At 45.8% G+C, this 16,097-nt stretch overlaps 1 protein-coding gene across 4 annotated transcripts in view; it reads left to right on the top strand.

Annotated features, from left to right (window-relative positions):
- LOC140391779 (PC3-like endoprotease variant B) overlaps positions 1-16,097 on the top strand; it is a 1,275,236-nt gene that overhangs the window by 521,223 nt on the left and 737,916 nt on the right. For all 4 annotated transcript variants that reach the window (XM_072476646.1, XM_072476647.1, XM_072476643.1 and 1 more), the window contains exon 4: positions 12,527-12,644. In XM_072476646.1, coding sequence (XP_072332747.1) covers positions 12,527-12,644 — 118 coding nt within the window. The remainder of the gene's footprint in view (positions 1-12,526; positions 12,645-16,097) is intronic.

The following is a 16,097-nucleotide window of genomic DNA, read 5'->3' on the forward strand; positions in this document are numbered from 1 at the left end:
GGCGACCGCCCGGGCCTGGCATACCGGCACGAAATGGCCCTTTTTGCTGCACCCTTTGCAGGTGGAGGAGCGGGCCGGGCAGCGCTGCCGGGGGGCTTGGCTTGCCCACAAAAATAGCAGCAGGGCCCCACGGGGTTGCCTGCTAGTCGCACAGCACAAGCTTGTGGGGGATGTGGGATGCATTGGAGTCGGCCACGGGGGGGTTCCATGCTGCCCAAGAGGCTGCCGCGCGGTCGGTTACATAAGCGCCGGCGTTCCAGGAGGCCACATCCAGGGAGCTAGCAAGGGCCCGTGCCTCCTTGAGGCATAGTGTCTCTTTTTCCAGCAGCCGCTGGCGGATTTGGGAGGACAGCATACCTGCAATGAATGCGTCCCGGATCAAAAGTTCTGTGTGGTCGCTGGCTGAAACTTGTGGGCAGTCACAGTTCCTACCTAACACGAGGAGCGCACGTTAGAATTGCTCCAGCGATTTCCCGGGGATTTGTCGCCTCGTCGCTAGCAGATGTCGGGCGTAGACCTGGTTTAATGGGTGAATATAGTGTCCTTTCAGCAGGGTCATTGCCGCCTCGAAATCGTCCGCGTCCTCGATAAGGGTGTAGATCTCGGGGCTCACCCTCGAATGAAGAACTTGCATCTTTTGGTGCTCCATGGGTGTAGTTGTGGCCGTCCTGAGGTACCTGTTGAAGCACGGCAGCCAGTGTTTGAAGGTTGCCGCTGAGTTTGCCACGTGGGGGCTGAGTTGCAGACACTCCGGCTTGATTCGGAGCTTCTTGCTTAGCAAGGCTCTCAGTTTATTAAAGGTTAACAGGTGATGCTCGATCAATAACTCCAGAAGCGAGATTGGATGACAATTGAAGGCTTTATTGGACTAGATGTTTCCCCAGCAGCGCAGGTACAGAATGCAGCTGCTAGGGAGACACAGACTCTTATACTCCACCTTACAGGGCGGAACCAGCAGGCAGGCTTCACCAATGATATTGCTGTCTCAGGTACCTCCCACACCAATGGTCTTACAGCATCAACCTGGGTACCGTAATACCCCTAATACCGACTACCACAACAGGCGATTGGAAATGTTTGATTCTTTACTACACCATTGTGCCATTCACAGTGGCATAGGTGTCAAGTGACACATCCTGGGTTGAGGTTAAAGTTCTGAAGTACTCCAATGTCTTCAACCTTTAAGGACCAATGGATACATTTAGGTGGAGCTATGATTCATATGTTGTATGATATGAAGCTGAATCACAGAAAGATTACATCCTCAAGTGTTCTCACACCACTTGCAGGAATACCAAATACATTCAGATCAGCAACTTCACACACAACTCGCTATACATTCTGTATTGTGTGAAACTGAAACTGATCGCAGTGATACAGAAAGTTTATCTAACTGCTGTAAAAAGGCACCTTGTGGTATGTTTGTTACACTTTTCCCCTGTGGACTGTAAGCAACTTTTTATTTTTATATTTTTGTGCATCAGATAGGTGACACCAGCATTATGTTTCAGCTTTGCACCAGAGACAAGATCAGTTTTTACATGGGGTGTGCACTTACTCTGATCCTGTGAAATATCAAAGCTAATTAATCTGTCTGTGCTTGATTCACGTTCAATAGACCCGTGAGTCTAATAGGAAGCCTCATTGTGTAAATAGGTCTGCCGCTGAATGGGTATCAGTTATTAATCCAAATATTTCAAATCCCAAACCAAATTTGACCATAGCACATGCTTTTGTCATAATTAAAAATCAATGTCTAACCCTGACTGCTGTTTGAATGCTCCAGTCAATAAAGTATTACACACTACCATGCACACTTTATAAATCTTAAAGAGAAATAAATGAAGTTAGTTGCATCCAAATTACCTAAAGTGCAAACGGAAAATGCCAATGGAACTGTGATCCTACTGATTAAATAAACAGATTCACTGTTTGCTTAATAAAATGCTCAGCTTGACATTAATTGAAAGAGCTAAACATTTATTGAAACCTTGTCAGAAAACAGAAAAGTATAGGATTCTGAAACCAACTATATCCAGCTGCCATACCAGTAGACTGATATCAAGCAATGATGTATGTTTTAACATAAGATGGGCATACAGCCTGCACTTTACGAGGTAGCTCTTTTGATCAAGTGGTAAGTGCTGTAATCAGTAAGATGTCTCCATTAACACAAAAAACTAATTTGTGCAGCATTTGGGGTAAGAGGAAATGCTCAATATTTATCCTGCAAGTTAGTCACAATATTTCAAGAATTACCATTTAGTTCCTACAGTACAGAGTTGAAATCATTGGGGGTGGGGGGAAGAGAGTGGGTGCTTTGTATTGTACTGAGGAAAACCTCACCATGTAGATTCACAGCAGGCAGCCATTATTGAACAACTTTATTTACACCTCCCAGCAGAGAGGACAGTGTAACAAAATGCTCAGACCCTGCATTATATGTCACACTCCCTCCCCACTTAGAAAAGCAACTTGAACATATATTAAAATGGAAAATTGTACATGTGCACAATTTCCCAAAATACTGAACCAACATCAACAATATCTGAAAACTTAACAGGATGAGTTACATATTTGTTTTTACTGTAATCGCAACCAAAACATATATATGACCAAAATTATCACTGTATTTTTTCCCCTTAAAACTACATGTTTAACAAAAATATCATTTGATGAGAAGGAGTAAAAATAACAATGTTTTTCTTCTTCCTTCCAACATTAGATTAACCTATCTGGCTTCTTTCTCTTTCTCTATGGATATCTCCTTCCATTAGCTTGACGCTAACCTTTCCATATTACTGACTTTCAACCCTGAACTTTGACTTTAACTATCAACTCCACTCAATGGTTGGGACTATGACATTGGTTGATTAGACTTGATCAAAGACCGTGACTCACTTTGCTCTAGTGGTGGATTCTGTGACATCAGCAATTGTCCAGTTTCTTTGTGGCTTTCAGTTTCCTATTACTGTTACGTGGGTCTAAAGGATGTTTCTCATGATCTCCCTTTATCAGATATCAGTGGTATTAAGTGGCCGCGTTAGCCATGATACAAATCCCGTAATGGCTGCTGAATCTCGCGAGAGGCCAAAAATAGGGCGCGCGATTCTCCCGTGCCGTATGGGAGAATCGCCATTTTTTTCCCGCGGCATTAGAGGTCGCTCAGGCGATGAAAAGTGCCAAGAGATGGTCGATTGAGTTACAGAGTGTGAAAGAAGATGAGGTCCACCAGGTTTGGTGGGAAGCCACTAGCAGTTGTGGCACCGGAGATGATGGCGCTGAAAACAATGAGCATAAGAGTCTCGGAGCAAAGGACAGTACAGTGATATAAGTAATTTGGCCTGCAGATCAGGAGCTAGGAAGAATGTTACCGGTGTGGCGAGATCACCTCCAGAAGAGATGTAAATTAAGGGAAACTATGCCTTATGCCTGCAATAAGAGAGGCGCATTCAAAAAAAAATGCAAGATAAGGCAGAGGCCACAAGGAGCCAACAAAAAAAACTCAGACTCCAGTACAGAGTGCTGAGAATAACCCTGAGAACAGTTTAAACAACATCAAAGTGGGCAAGATGCCCCCCCCAAATTATGATTGTGTTGATAGGAAATGGTTAGCCACTTAGAATGGAGGTGAACAAGTGGGCCACCGCTACACTTGTCGATGAGCAAATGTATCGATATCTGCAAGCTGGTGTCCAGCCCCTGAAGTTAAGATGGCCACTACCATCAGGGCAAGAGCAGCAGAAACTTGGGAACACCACCACCTACCTGCAAGTTCTCCACCAAGTCTCTCACCATCCTGACTTGGAAATATATCACTGTTCCTTTGCTCAGTCAAAATTCTGGAACTCCCTCCCTAACAGTGCAATGGGTGTACCTACACCAGATGGACTGCAGCAGTTCAAGAAGACAGCTCACCACTTCCTTCTCAAGGGCAACTAGGGATGAGCAATACAAATATTGGTCCAGCCAGTGACATCCACATCCCATAGAATTAATATTTTTAAAACGTCAGTCAGTGAGATCCCTTGAAAAGGTGAAGCTCACATGACAGCAGGTCTGTTCCTGACTCATGGGTCTCATCACATCGAGATCCCAGCAAAGCCACTCATTCTGTGCCGTTTGCCATTGGCTGCAGCCAGTAACAGGGAAAAATGGCGGACGGGAGGTGAATACCTCCAGGGGCCACGGCTGGTGGACGGCAGGTAACCTACAACTCCTAACCTCCATCCTCCCATGGCTGACATGGGTTCATGTGGTTAGACTTTCTATGTTGCCACGACAATGGTGTCTCTGTAGCGTATCGAGGATAGTGGAGGAAAACTGAATAGTGTCAGCTGAATAATGCCAGAGGGAGGCTTCATGAACAGGGCCCTTAATACCATAGTTAAAGAGCAATGTCCCCATATGCATTCATGTATGAATGTGAGGAACATCATCCCAGGTTCTCCGAGATGCCCTTCATTTAGAAGGTGTGGAGTGGGAGTGCCATATCTAGATGAAGGTCTTGCACAGGGCTGAGCATAGTCGTGGTGGCTTTGAGATAGGGAGAAACCTGTAAAGGACAGGCTCACTTAATGTATCACTTCAATTCATTCACACACCCACTGAGGTGTTGACGATGCAGGCTACAGGCAGCCCTGACTTGTTAATGGCTCTCATTCAGATGAGAAGGAAGGCTCATTGCAGGATGGCAAAGGGTCAAGAGAAGCAAGGGCCTTAGCAGCAAAAGGCAGTAGAGCCTCAAGAACGTCACGATGATGGTGAACAGAGTACACTGCAATGGCAGACATTGGCCCCACCATGGGGGTATCACAATGAAAGGCAATGCCAAATGTGCCTTTGTATGTCCCACAATGTGACTTCTCACATCTGCCAGTTTCTCCACTATGAGCTGTGGTCACAAAGACTTTGGAGGAGTAATGCAGACCTCCTGACCTGCAGTGAGTGAATAGCTATCCGGATGCCATTTAAATATGGTGCCAAGACTTTAGACCCCTTGAGGTAATGGCATGCCTTAAGACTTCATACCCACTCCCCATGAGATTCACCACACTCCTCACAGATTCATAATTAATGCGCTAAACCACGAGAGGTCATATGTGTTCAGCGGTTTTACCTACCAGCAAGAATCACTCTGGCTTAGACTAGAGTGGTACGAACTCTGAACAAATGCAAATTAGGCAAAGAAAGTATCAAAGCTGTAAATTGTTTGATGGTAATTAAATCTTTTGTTTTAGATACGAGCACAAGAACTTTTTTCCACTGATTCCAACCAGTATTGTACAAATGATATTAGACTGCTGAAGATATCTGTGATTATGAAACACAGTTGAAAGTCAAATTGAGAGTGGACACTAAATCATCTCATTTATCAATTCAACCACATTAAGGAAAACAACAACAGTTTGTATTAATGCATTAGCTTTCATGTCGTAAAATGTCTTGAGGTACTTCACAAGAGCATTATCAAAAGAAATGTGACTTTAAGCCACATTCGTTTATGGAATGTTCTGAGAAACAGGGCAATAAACTGTGTGTGAGGGTGAGGGGTGGTTTGCTTTTCTGCTGTCTCTGGCATTTTCTAATTTTACCAGTGGTGAAGAACTCGGGAGCGAGTCGGGTGCATCTTGGTGGCCTCCACGCATACTCAGGGTGGGGCCTTCCTGACCAGGCACCCTGCAAAACATGGAAACCACTCCCTGGTGGCCGGGACTGCCCCCTCAGAACTACCTCCCTCCCACCCACCCTGCTCACAAAGTACCGCCTCTTCCACCCTCACTGGGGCCTGACTGACTGGCGCCAGTGTTCCTGTCTCAACTTACCTGGATTCTGGAGCCTCCTCCGTTGTTTTTGTTTCTGCCTGGTAGCAGTCCCAATTGTTGCCATTGCTCCTGGTGACACTATTGGGACTGAAGAACTTCGTTATGTGCTGCTTTTTCATTGTTTGTGCAGATAATGACACAGAGAAAATGCATTTATCACAATTATACTGCATGCATCAATGTAGTATAATATAGACCTAGGTATGGGTGAATGATCGAATGCTACTGCACACATAAAGTTCATAACCTCCACCAATTTTGCTTACAAACCATAAATGAGGCTGGAACTGGGACTACATTGAACGCATAACTAAATGACCTCACTTGGTAGACCAGTCTTCCATTTTAAAGTTTACAGTTGTGCATCATCCGGGAAGATACACCATTCAAAAAGTTCAATTTCTTTGTGACTGGTGTTGCTCTTTTTAGCCTTAGTCTATTGGCTCTGATTACGTCAACTTTGCTCATGAGTCGCCAGGTATCTTTATGATACCGCCACGTGGTTCAAGTTCAGGTTATGATTAATAATACAACACACCGCTTAGTAAGGATTAAAACAACGGTCATTTATTATATACAACAAGCAATATGAATACCCTAATACTACTTTCTCTATAATAAACCTATCACTACTGGCCAATACTTAACTTAGGAAGAGCCCACCAGGTCAGGGAAACGAATGGCTTGTCCAATCAGATCTGGCCCACGGGATTTAAAAGGCTGCTACAGGTCGGTGGCTAGGTGTCTCTACCGGATAGCGATCGCTGGATTCAAACTTACAGTTGCCGGTTGCTGTTCTTGCGAAGGTCTCGAGCAGGCGAAGAGGAGAGAGAGAGAGAGATCTGAACTAGGCCCCTCACTTTTATAGGTCCCAGGGGCTTCCCGCCTCCTGGGGCGGCCCTTGACCCTGAGTCCCAAGTGATTGGATTTGTTCCCAATCCCTGGGGTCGATGTGTCCAATGGTGAGGCGATTCCTCGATCAGGGGGTGGTCATTCACCTGTCTTTGTTTCGGCCACTGCAGGCGCCGACAGGTCTGGCCCGGTATTCAATTGCTAATATGTTGCAATTGTTCCCGGGGATAGCCGATTTAACTGTGGATGTCTGAATAGATGGGCTGCAAACAGTCCTGAATGTAACTGCAAATACCTGGGTTGATGGGCTGTTGATAGCCCTGAGTATCGATCTGGGCTAACTTCCCCAGAGCCGAATATGCAATACTGTCTGCAGCTGCCTGCTTGTGTTCGTTAGCTGCTTTTCCCAGCAGTCTTTCGGGTTAGCCGTTTTAAACTGGGTTTCGGCCAGATTAATCGGAACGCAGCCATTTTACGTGGCTACACTGGACATCCCGATAGAGAAAAATGTTAATATTTCATTAATATAAGTGCATGATTAATATATATATTTTTTTTCAAGACTTCTGGAACAATATAATCTAATGAAATTATGAAATACATTCCCTCAGCAAAGAAAACCCCAGTAGCAGTTAAAGACAAGAACAATGGACTGTAGTGATCACCTTTGCTCAGGAAGCATAATTTCACTTTTAAAAAGAGTTCATATGCATGCAGCAATAAATGCTCAATTTTTAAGTAAGAGCCGGAGTGGTTGGCGTGCCGCCGGCCGGCGGGAAAGGCCTTTGGCGCCACGACAGCCGGGGCCGAAAGGACTTCGCCGAGGCTGTGGCCGAGGTGGAAGGAAAAGAGTGCCCCCATGGCACAGGCTCACCCGCGGATCGGTGGGCCCCTTTCGCGGGCCAGGCCACCGTGGGGGCACCCCCCGTGGCCAGATCGCTCCGCGCCCCCCCCAGAACCCCGGAGCCTGCCCGCGACGCCTGGTCCCGCCGTTAAGAGAGGTGGTTTGATTCTCGCCGGCGGGACTGGCATCCCAGCAGTGGGACTTCGGGCCAACGCAGGCCGGAGAATCGCCGGTGGGGGTTCGCCGGCCGGCGCAGCGCGATTCCCGCCTCCGCCGAATATCCGGTGCCGGAGAATTCGGCAACCGGCGGGGGCGGGATTCACGCCAGGCCCCGGCGATTCTCCGATCCGGCGGGGGGTCAGAGCCCCCCCCCGGCGATTCTCCAGCCCGCGATGGGCTGAAGTCTCGCTGCTGGAATGCCTGTCCCGCCGGCGAGAATCAAACCTCCTCTCTTACCGGCGGGACCAGGCGGCGCAGGCGGGCTCTGGGGTCCTGGGGGGGGTGCGGGGTGATCTGGCCCCGAGGGTGCCCTCACGGTGGCCTGGCCCGCGATCGGGGCCCACCGATCCGCGGGCGGGCCTGTGCCGTGGGGGCACCCTTTTCCCTCAGCCACAGCCTTCACCATGGCCGACGTGGAAGAGACACCCGCTCCTGCGCATGCGCGGGGATGACATCAGCAGCCGCTGACGCTCCCGCGCATGCGCTGACTTCCGCCCAGGTACAGGACATGTTCAGTGGACAAGCTTGTTGTTTCCTCTCCTTCAATTGAAAGGTGCAGGATGATGCTCCACCTATTCTGTTCCAATAATATACTTCAACTTAAATAATGCTTCCAACAGAAGCTACTGTGAGTAAGAGTTCCTTTCGGCCCCGGCTGACGTGGCGCCAAAGGCTTTTCCCGCCGGCCGGCGCGGGCCTAGCCCCTCAAGGTGAGGGCTTGGCCCCTAAAGGTGCGGAGTGGTCCCCGCGACTCCATCCCGCCGGGACCCCCCGTCCCGCCGGGTAGGAGAGAATCCCGGCCCAGGTATAGCACAGGTTCAGTGGACAAGCTTGTTTTTTCCTCTCCTTCAATTGATAGGAGGATGATGCTCCATCTATTCTGCTCCAATAATATACTTCAACTTAAAAAATGCTTCCAACAGAAGCTACTGTGAATAAGAGTTCAAACTTATTGCAGTTCTGTGCTGTACCTTGAGCCCACTGAAACTAGGTTGAGGATATCTCAACTCATTTCGCCCAAGAGCCGAGCACACACTGCAGAGAGAGATGTGCAACCAGTTGAGTGAGCTGAATTTAAATCAAGGCCCCAGAGGTCAAAAAATAATACCTCGCCCATTGTGGCACATTTCAATATTGAAATGCTGCTTTGTGATTTTGTTGGATCTGCCATCTTTGGTGGGTTTGCGAGACTTAGTTCTGTTTCTGCATCAAAGACTTGAAAATTCCTCAAAAGTACGAGCACTGGAACTGTGGCTGGTACCTCATCTACTGCTGGTTTACCAGAAAATAGATTCTTTGGGGGTGATTTTCCACCCAGCGGGAATGCTAGAGTGGGTGACAAAGCAAGCAGGCGACACAAAACGACTTTTATGCTGATGGGATTTCCCCACTCAATTGTCCCCTTTAAAAATCGGGATCTGAATTTATATCTAATTGATTATGCATATCAGACATTTACACCTGATTGAATTGTCCATTCACGGCGCACGTGAATCATGACAAGTTCGCCACAATGTGTACCTGCTGAACAGAACCCGCAGGATGCGCACAAGTGAGCACAGCCCCCAGGTGGGTAAGAGGGTTATGTCTGGGCAGTACCCTAGCACTGTGCCTTGGCACTGATTCCTGAAACTACCCGGACACTGCAGTGTCCCACCCGAGCTGACACTTTGCCAGAAAATTGCCAAATTCCGCCTTTTGTCTTGGGTTTCTCAACAAAAAAAAGCCCATTACTCAGAAATATTTAATCAGCAAACTGAAGATAAGCATATTGCAAATTTGTGCAATAAGCAATAACAATTTGTACAATATTACATTGTGTATCTATCGTATGTTCTATGTTTTTCATGTATGGAACGATCTGCCTGGACTGTCGGCAGAACAAAACTTTTCACTGTTCCTCAGTACATGTGACAGTAAATCTAAATCTAAATTGTTTAGTCAGAGTCAAGAGTACATCTTTAAGTTTGAGATCTGACTGTCTGTAAAATGATAAATAATAAAATAATCAAAGGAGTGTGACTCTGTGGAGGTCCCTGCCAGTGAAGCAGTTGAGGCTATCTTGTTGAATGTTTTTAATGTTTTTAGATAGACTTTTGAACAGTAAAGGAATTAAGGATTATGGTGAGCGGGCGGGTAAGTGGAGCTGTGTCCACAAAAAGATCAGCCATGATCTTATTGAATGGCGGAGCAGGCTCGAGGGGCCAGATGGCCTACTCCTGCTCCTAGTTCTTTTGTTATTATGTTATAAGAGAATTTGTGGAAATCAAATAACATTCGAAGAAAAGTTGGCAGTGATTTGTTCGGTGGGACCTTTTACCACACCTCGACCAGGAATGGTGTACAGCATAGAGGTCATGAATAACATTCCTCTCATCGCTAACCAAGAGATAGGCTGTTTCCAAATAATTAATGATTGGCTAACCAAATAGCACACTTAGAAATGGTGGGCGCACTTTAACCACTGCGCCACACCCTGCGAGGATTTGGATGCACCGGTTAAATAGCGAGAAAGGCCAAAATCGAGATTTGTGTCGGACGCAAATCAATTTGCCTTCTAACCACCCCACTCCCAATGGCGAGTTCCAGAACTTGCCCAAATATGTTGAGCATATCATTAACCCAAATTCACATTAATTTCCATTTCATTAGCAAGATTGACTTTGAATGTAACAGCCTCCCGGGAATTAACCAGCTCCCCAGTGAGAAATCACATGGGCGTTGTTTAGTACTCCTTTTTAAAAACACGAAGCAGGTGCAATGGCTGCTGAGGGCAACTGAGGAGGTGAATAGCCATTTCCATTTTCGGACATACAACTCAAGCCAGTGGAGTTGCTTCCCCAGTGCATGGGGGGGGTTGCTGAAGCGTTCCAGATCAGGGGTCGTCCCTGGGCTGGAGGGGGAGGTATAAGGGCCTTTTCATCTGTGAGGCTTTCAAACCATCTTTAAATATTGTGGATACCCATGATAGTGAACTGCATATTCTGCCTGTCCTTCCGCATACTTCCAGAACAGAGCCCTGCTCTTGGATCTATGCTGAAGGTCATTTTAACTCCCTTTAACTGTGAGCAGCTTCCAGCTGCACATCTGAAGGCTATGGCTAATGAGAAATTGGCGTTGTTAGTTGTGAGAGCACTTCACAGCTGTGTTGCTGTTTCCTTCATTTCCTGTAAGCCGGAGAGAAGGACAATTTTTTCTAAGATACCTGGGTCCTGGAACACTGGGTTTAGGGGGAGTCCAGAAGGTTCCCAAGCAATTCAGTTTGAAGCAAGATGATGCTGTAGGACATGGCGCATGACATTGTTCCAAATGGGTCACCTGGGGCGTCATTCTCCGCCGGCGGGAGTCTCCGTTTTGCCGGCGCCCGGGGGTTTCCCGACGGCGTGGGGCTGCCCCACAATGGGAAACCCCATTGTTACGGAGACTCCCGCCGGCCGGTCGGCGCAGAAATGTGGCGGGGCGGGTAGGAGAATTTCACCCCTGCTAACGTCACTGAAGAAATGCTGTTTGCTGATGATTGCTGGTGTGGTGAGTGCTGTGTATAACTGGCATGTCACCACGGGTTAACCATGCTGGAAGTCAAGGATATCCAACTGCACCTTGAGCGGCAGTGAAATATGTAGAAGCCAAGATTTGGTTTTGGTGAGATTGGGCTGTGTGGGAGGACTTGCACAGCTGCGGCCTCCTGGGTGGAGAATGGCACTGATATGTGGAACAAGTCACACATTAAAGTTAATAATAATAATCTTTATTAGTGTCACAAGTAGGCTTACATTAACACTGTAATGAAGTTACTTTGAAAATTCCCTAGTCGCCACACTCCAGTGCCTGTTCGGTTACACTGAGGGAGAATTCAGAATGTCCAATTCACGTAACCAGCACGTTTTCGGGACTTGAGGGGGAAATGCCCAGAGGAAACCCACGCAGACACGGGGGGAACGTGAAGACTCTACACAGACAGTGACCACTCCGTCGGGAAATCCCCGGGGTGCCGGCAAAACGGAGCCTCCCGACGGTGGAGAATCCAGCCCCCCATTTTTTTGTCATATTGCTTATTCCCCCAGTTAGCTTAGAATATCAAAAGGATCAATACCATGTGGCAACAAGTTAGATGTTTTGTCAGGTAACACATTTATTCCACTGCTTTAATGTATAGAAGCTATTTTAGATGAAAATAATCTGCCTCTGTCATTATTTTAACTTAAGGTGGGATCCAGAAATCATTACAAACTCGGCCCAAAATGTCAGCTATGCATTTGATCCCAACATTGTTTCCAATATAAATTTTAACAACGCTGCTGATGTCTGCAGAGTGAGCAATTTGGTACCACATTACAGGTTAAGTATCCTTCATCTGTAAATCTGAAAACCGATCGCAGTGGCTGTTTCGGAAGCTGTTGTTTTAAACAAATTCCTTGTGATAACACTAGAGGGCTCTGTGACAATGGCTGAAGATTGGCTATTCTCAAAAGGTAACAAAAGGTACCTCAGTTCACAAAACAGAACATTCTGATTGGTGGACAGGTGTATGATAATTTACAATAGATATTATGTACTGTGGTAAAAATGTACAGCTTGCAAATGTAATGTAGATTTTTATTTTATTTTAAATTTGAAATATGACAATTGTGTTTATGAAAGGATGGGATGGGTGTTATTAGGCATGTCCTTGTTTAATAGCAAATTAATCCCAAATTAATGATATAAATCAGGTTGTAAATTAAATAGTAAAGTTGATAGGTTTTTAAACTGTATCCTAATTTTAGGCATTCACTCTTCCATTTAGGTCAAGTGGGCAGAGCAGCAAGAAACTCATGAATTGGAAAAACGAAACAAAGTTGTATTACCTGATCTTCCATTCCTTTCCAAAGATGACAGCTTCAGCTCATTCTTTGAAACACTAGGTAAGTGATAAATAACAAAACTCTGAGTGTAAAACTGCATGATATAATTCACCATTAGAAGAGCCATAAGGGATCTGACAGCTACGTTTTTTAAACCCAGGCATTGTTACAGAATTCCAAAGATATGCTCTTGTAGTAACATTGATTTGAATTCAGTTTTGTGCTTTATTTGATGTAGACACAATTCTTTCCAGGGCAGTTAATGTCTGTACATTTTACTGTGAGATCCTCATCTTAAATGTAGCTTCAATAAGCATCAAGTAATTCTTGGGTTTGGCCCAAACCCTTTTCTTTCTTTTTCCCCAGTGACCTGAATCAATATTTTTAATCAGTGTACTTTCACCAGAATTTCAGAATGCGGGTATATGTTTTGAACCTTTATATATAACACATTAAAAACTGGGATAATTTGTTGTGGTTATAACATGTTGGCTTATGCTTCTTTGTTCTAGTTTTTCTAACTTAATATAAACTGTGTCTCCCAGTGGGCCTGTATTCATTGGAGTTTTGAAGAAAGAGAGGTGATTTTATTGAAACATTAAAGATTCTGAGGTGGCTTCACAGGGCAGATGCTGGGAGGATGTATCCTCTCCTGGGAGAATCTAGAACTAGGGGGCACGATTTAAAAGTAAGGGGTCTCCCATTTAAGGTGAAAATAAGGAGGAGTTTCTTCTCTCAAAGGGCCATTAGTCTTTGGAATTCTCTTCCCCAGAGAGGAGTGGAGACTCTGCCATTGAATATATTCAAAGCTGAATTAGACTGATTTTTGATTGTTAAGAGAGTTAAGGCTTATGTGAAACGGGCAGGAAAGTGGAATTAAGGCTACAGCCAGAGCAACCATGATCTTATCGAATGGCGGAACAGACTTGAAGGGCTGAATGACCTACTTTTGATCAATACATCTTATCGATAAACTATTGCCTTGTTCAGTTAAACTACTGAATTTACACTTTGGCACTAATGCACACTTTATTTAGATTCCCCTTGAGTTTTGTTTTAAACCTATTTTCCTTTGATGGAAGCTCATTTCTTGCAGAGCCAGTGGCAGAGTGGGTCGGGAAGGGCCGCTGGGTCGGGAAGGGCCGCAGGCCCTTATGTATCCTGTGTTATTCTGTATCTCAATAAATTAGACACTCTCTTGCCATAGTATGCAAATTACTTGTTACTCTTCCTTGAGGTGGAATGTCCCACCGAGCAATCCAGCTGGTAATTGGCAAAGCTCATATCGCACATATTGGGAAGTTCAATTGTCAGCCAGGGCTAGGACTGGGAAACCACAGTCACTGAACTGTGACATGAGCATCTTAACTGCAGCTCCACTGAATTTTCTTTGGATGCGTAGTTTATGCCGTGTGTTTCTGGTTTACATTTCTTTCCAGGGCTATTTTTAATGCCCGGGTTAACACACATGCCCAAAATGTCTGTCTGCGCTATTTTAACATATATATTCTGCCTTTCATTTTGAAACAAGATCATCGGGCAATTTATATAAACTCGTTAACTAAGGCACTAAAAAGAGCATGCGGAGAAAATTAACCCATTAATGTTGCCCTCCTCCACTGAACTTAAGAACATAAGAAATCGAAGCAGGAAGAGACCATTCAACCTTTTAAGCATGTTTGCCATTCAACAGGATTATAGCTGACCTTCTACCTCAACTCCACCTTTCCGCACTATTCAGATGTCCCTTGATTCCCTGAGTATCCAAAAAATCTACCGCTCTCTTGTCTGGAATAAACTCAACAATTTAGCATTATTTCCTCTAAGATGAATGTATCCTTCTGTAGTAATTCAGGAGACGGAGATAAAGGTTAAACCAAATTTTATTTTAACCCAAAAATAAAGTTGCATCCGCAGCATATAACGCTAACCCGGGACTAACAGGAACTCCCAGTCCGGGTCTGGGACAGTATTTACAAAGCTGCATGTGTTCCAGCTGGAAAGGCCTCTGCCTGTTACCATGGGAACTTGTACTCCATGAGCCCATGGAGAGATCCAATGAATGACACCTCATGGCCCTCGTGAGCGGTGTCATATCCCTCCCCCCAAGTCCAGATCCTCCTCTACGCTCTCGCGACCATAAGGCCTTCTTCGCCGCTTCGCAAATGGCCTTGAATCCATTGTCAATGGAGTCAGATCTAGCGACATAAAGCGAATGGGGGAACATCGCTCCCTGGTTGAGCGTCAAAGGGCCACTGATGGGGATACAACCCCGACGTGATTTCCACCTGTGGGTTACTTCAGTCTCCATGTAATAGTAACAATAAAGAAAGAAGAAAAGAAATAAAAGAAAAGACAATAATAATAATAACCTTTTATTGTCACAAGTATGAAGTTACTGTGAAAAGCCCCTAGTGGAGTCTGAGACTCCATCCTTCCAGGGGACGACATTAGGTGTACCATGGGTTTAGTCCCCTGTCCGCTGGTGGGTTCCAAGGACATTGAGGGCGTCACCCCATCCGGAGTAGTCTCTGCACTTGAGGGTTCCCTGCTCCGAAGATGGTCATGTGCTTTTTAACGGTACTCTCGTTGGTCTTGACCTTGTATGACATGGGGCCAGTTTTCGTAACTACCCCCCCTGGGATGTATAGAAGAACAAAGTCAAAGGAAAGTGCAGCACAGGAACAAGCCCTTTGGCCCTCCAAGCCTGCGCCGACCATGCTGCCCGGCTAAATTAAAATCTTCTACACTTCCGGGGTCCATATCCTTCTATTCCCATCCTATTCATGTATTTGTCAAGATGCCCCTTAAACGTCACTATCGTCCCTGCTTCCACCACCTCCTCTGGCAGCGAATTCCAGGCACCCACTACCCCCGTGTAAAAAACTTGCCTCATACATCTCCTCTAAACCTTGCCCTTTGCACCTTAAATCTATGCCCCCTAGTAATTGACCCCTCTACCCTGGGAAAAAGTCTCTGACTATCTACTCTGTCTATGCCCCTCCTAATTTTGTAGACCTCTACCAGGTCGCCCCTCAACCTCCTCGTTCCAGTGAGAACAAACCAAGTTTATTCAACCTCTCCTCATAGCTAATGCCCTCCATAGTAGGCAACATCCTGGTAAATCTCTTCTGCACCCTCCCTAAAGCCTCCACATCCTTCTGGTGGTTTGGCGACCAGAATTGAACACTATACTCCAAGTGTGGCCTAACTAAGGTTCTATACAACTGCAACATGACTTGCCAATTTTTATACTCAATACCCTGGCCAGTGAAGGCAAGCATGCCGTATGCCTTCTTGACTACCTTCTCCACCTGTGTTGCCCCTTTCAGTGATCTGTGGACCTGTACACCTAGATCTCTCTGACTGTCAATGCTCTTGAGGGTTCTACCACTCACTATATATTCCCTACCGGTATTAGGCCTTCCAAAACGCATTACCTCACATTTGTCCGGATTAAACTCCATCTGCCATCTCTCCGCCCAAGTCTCCAAACGATCTAACTCCTGCTGT

This window comes from Scyliorhinus torazame, chromosome 15 (assembly GCF_047496885.1).
Source record: "Scyliorhinus torazame isolate Kashiwa2021f chromosome 15, sScyTor2.1, whole genome shotgun sequence".
NCBI lineage: Eukaryota > Metazoa > Chordata > Chondrichthyes > Carcharhiniformes > Scyliorhinidae > Scyliorhinus > Scyliorhinus torazame.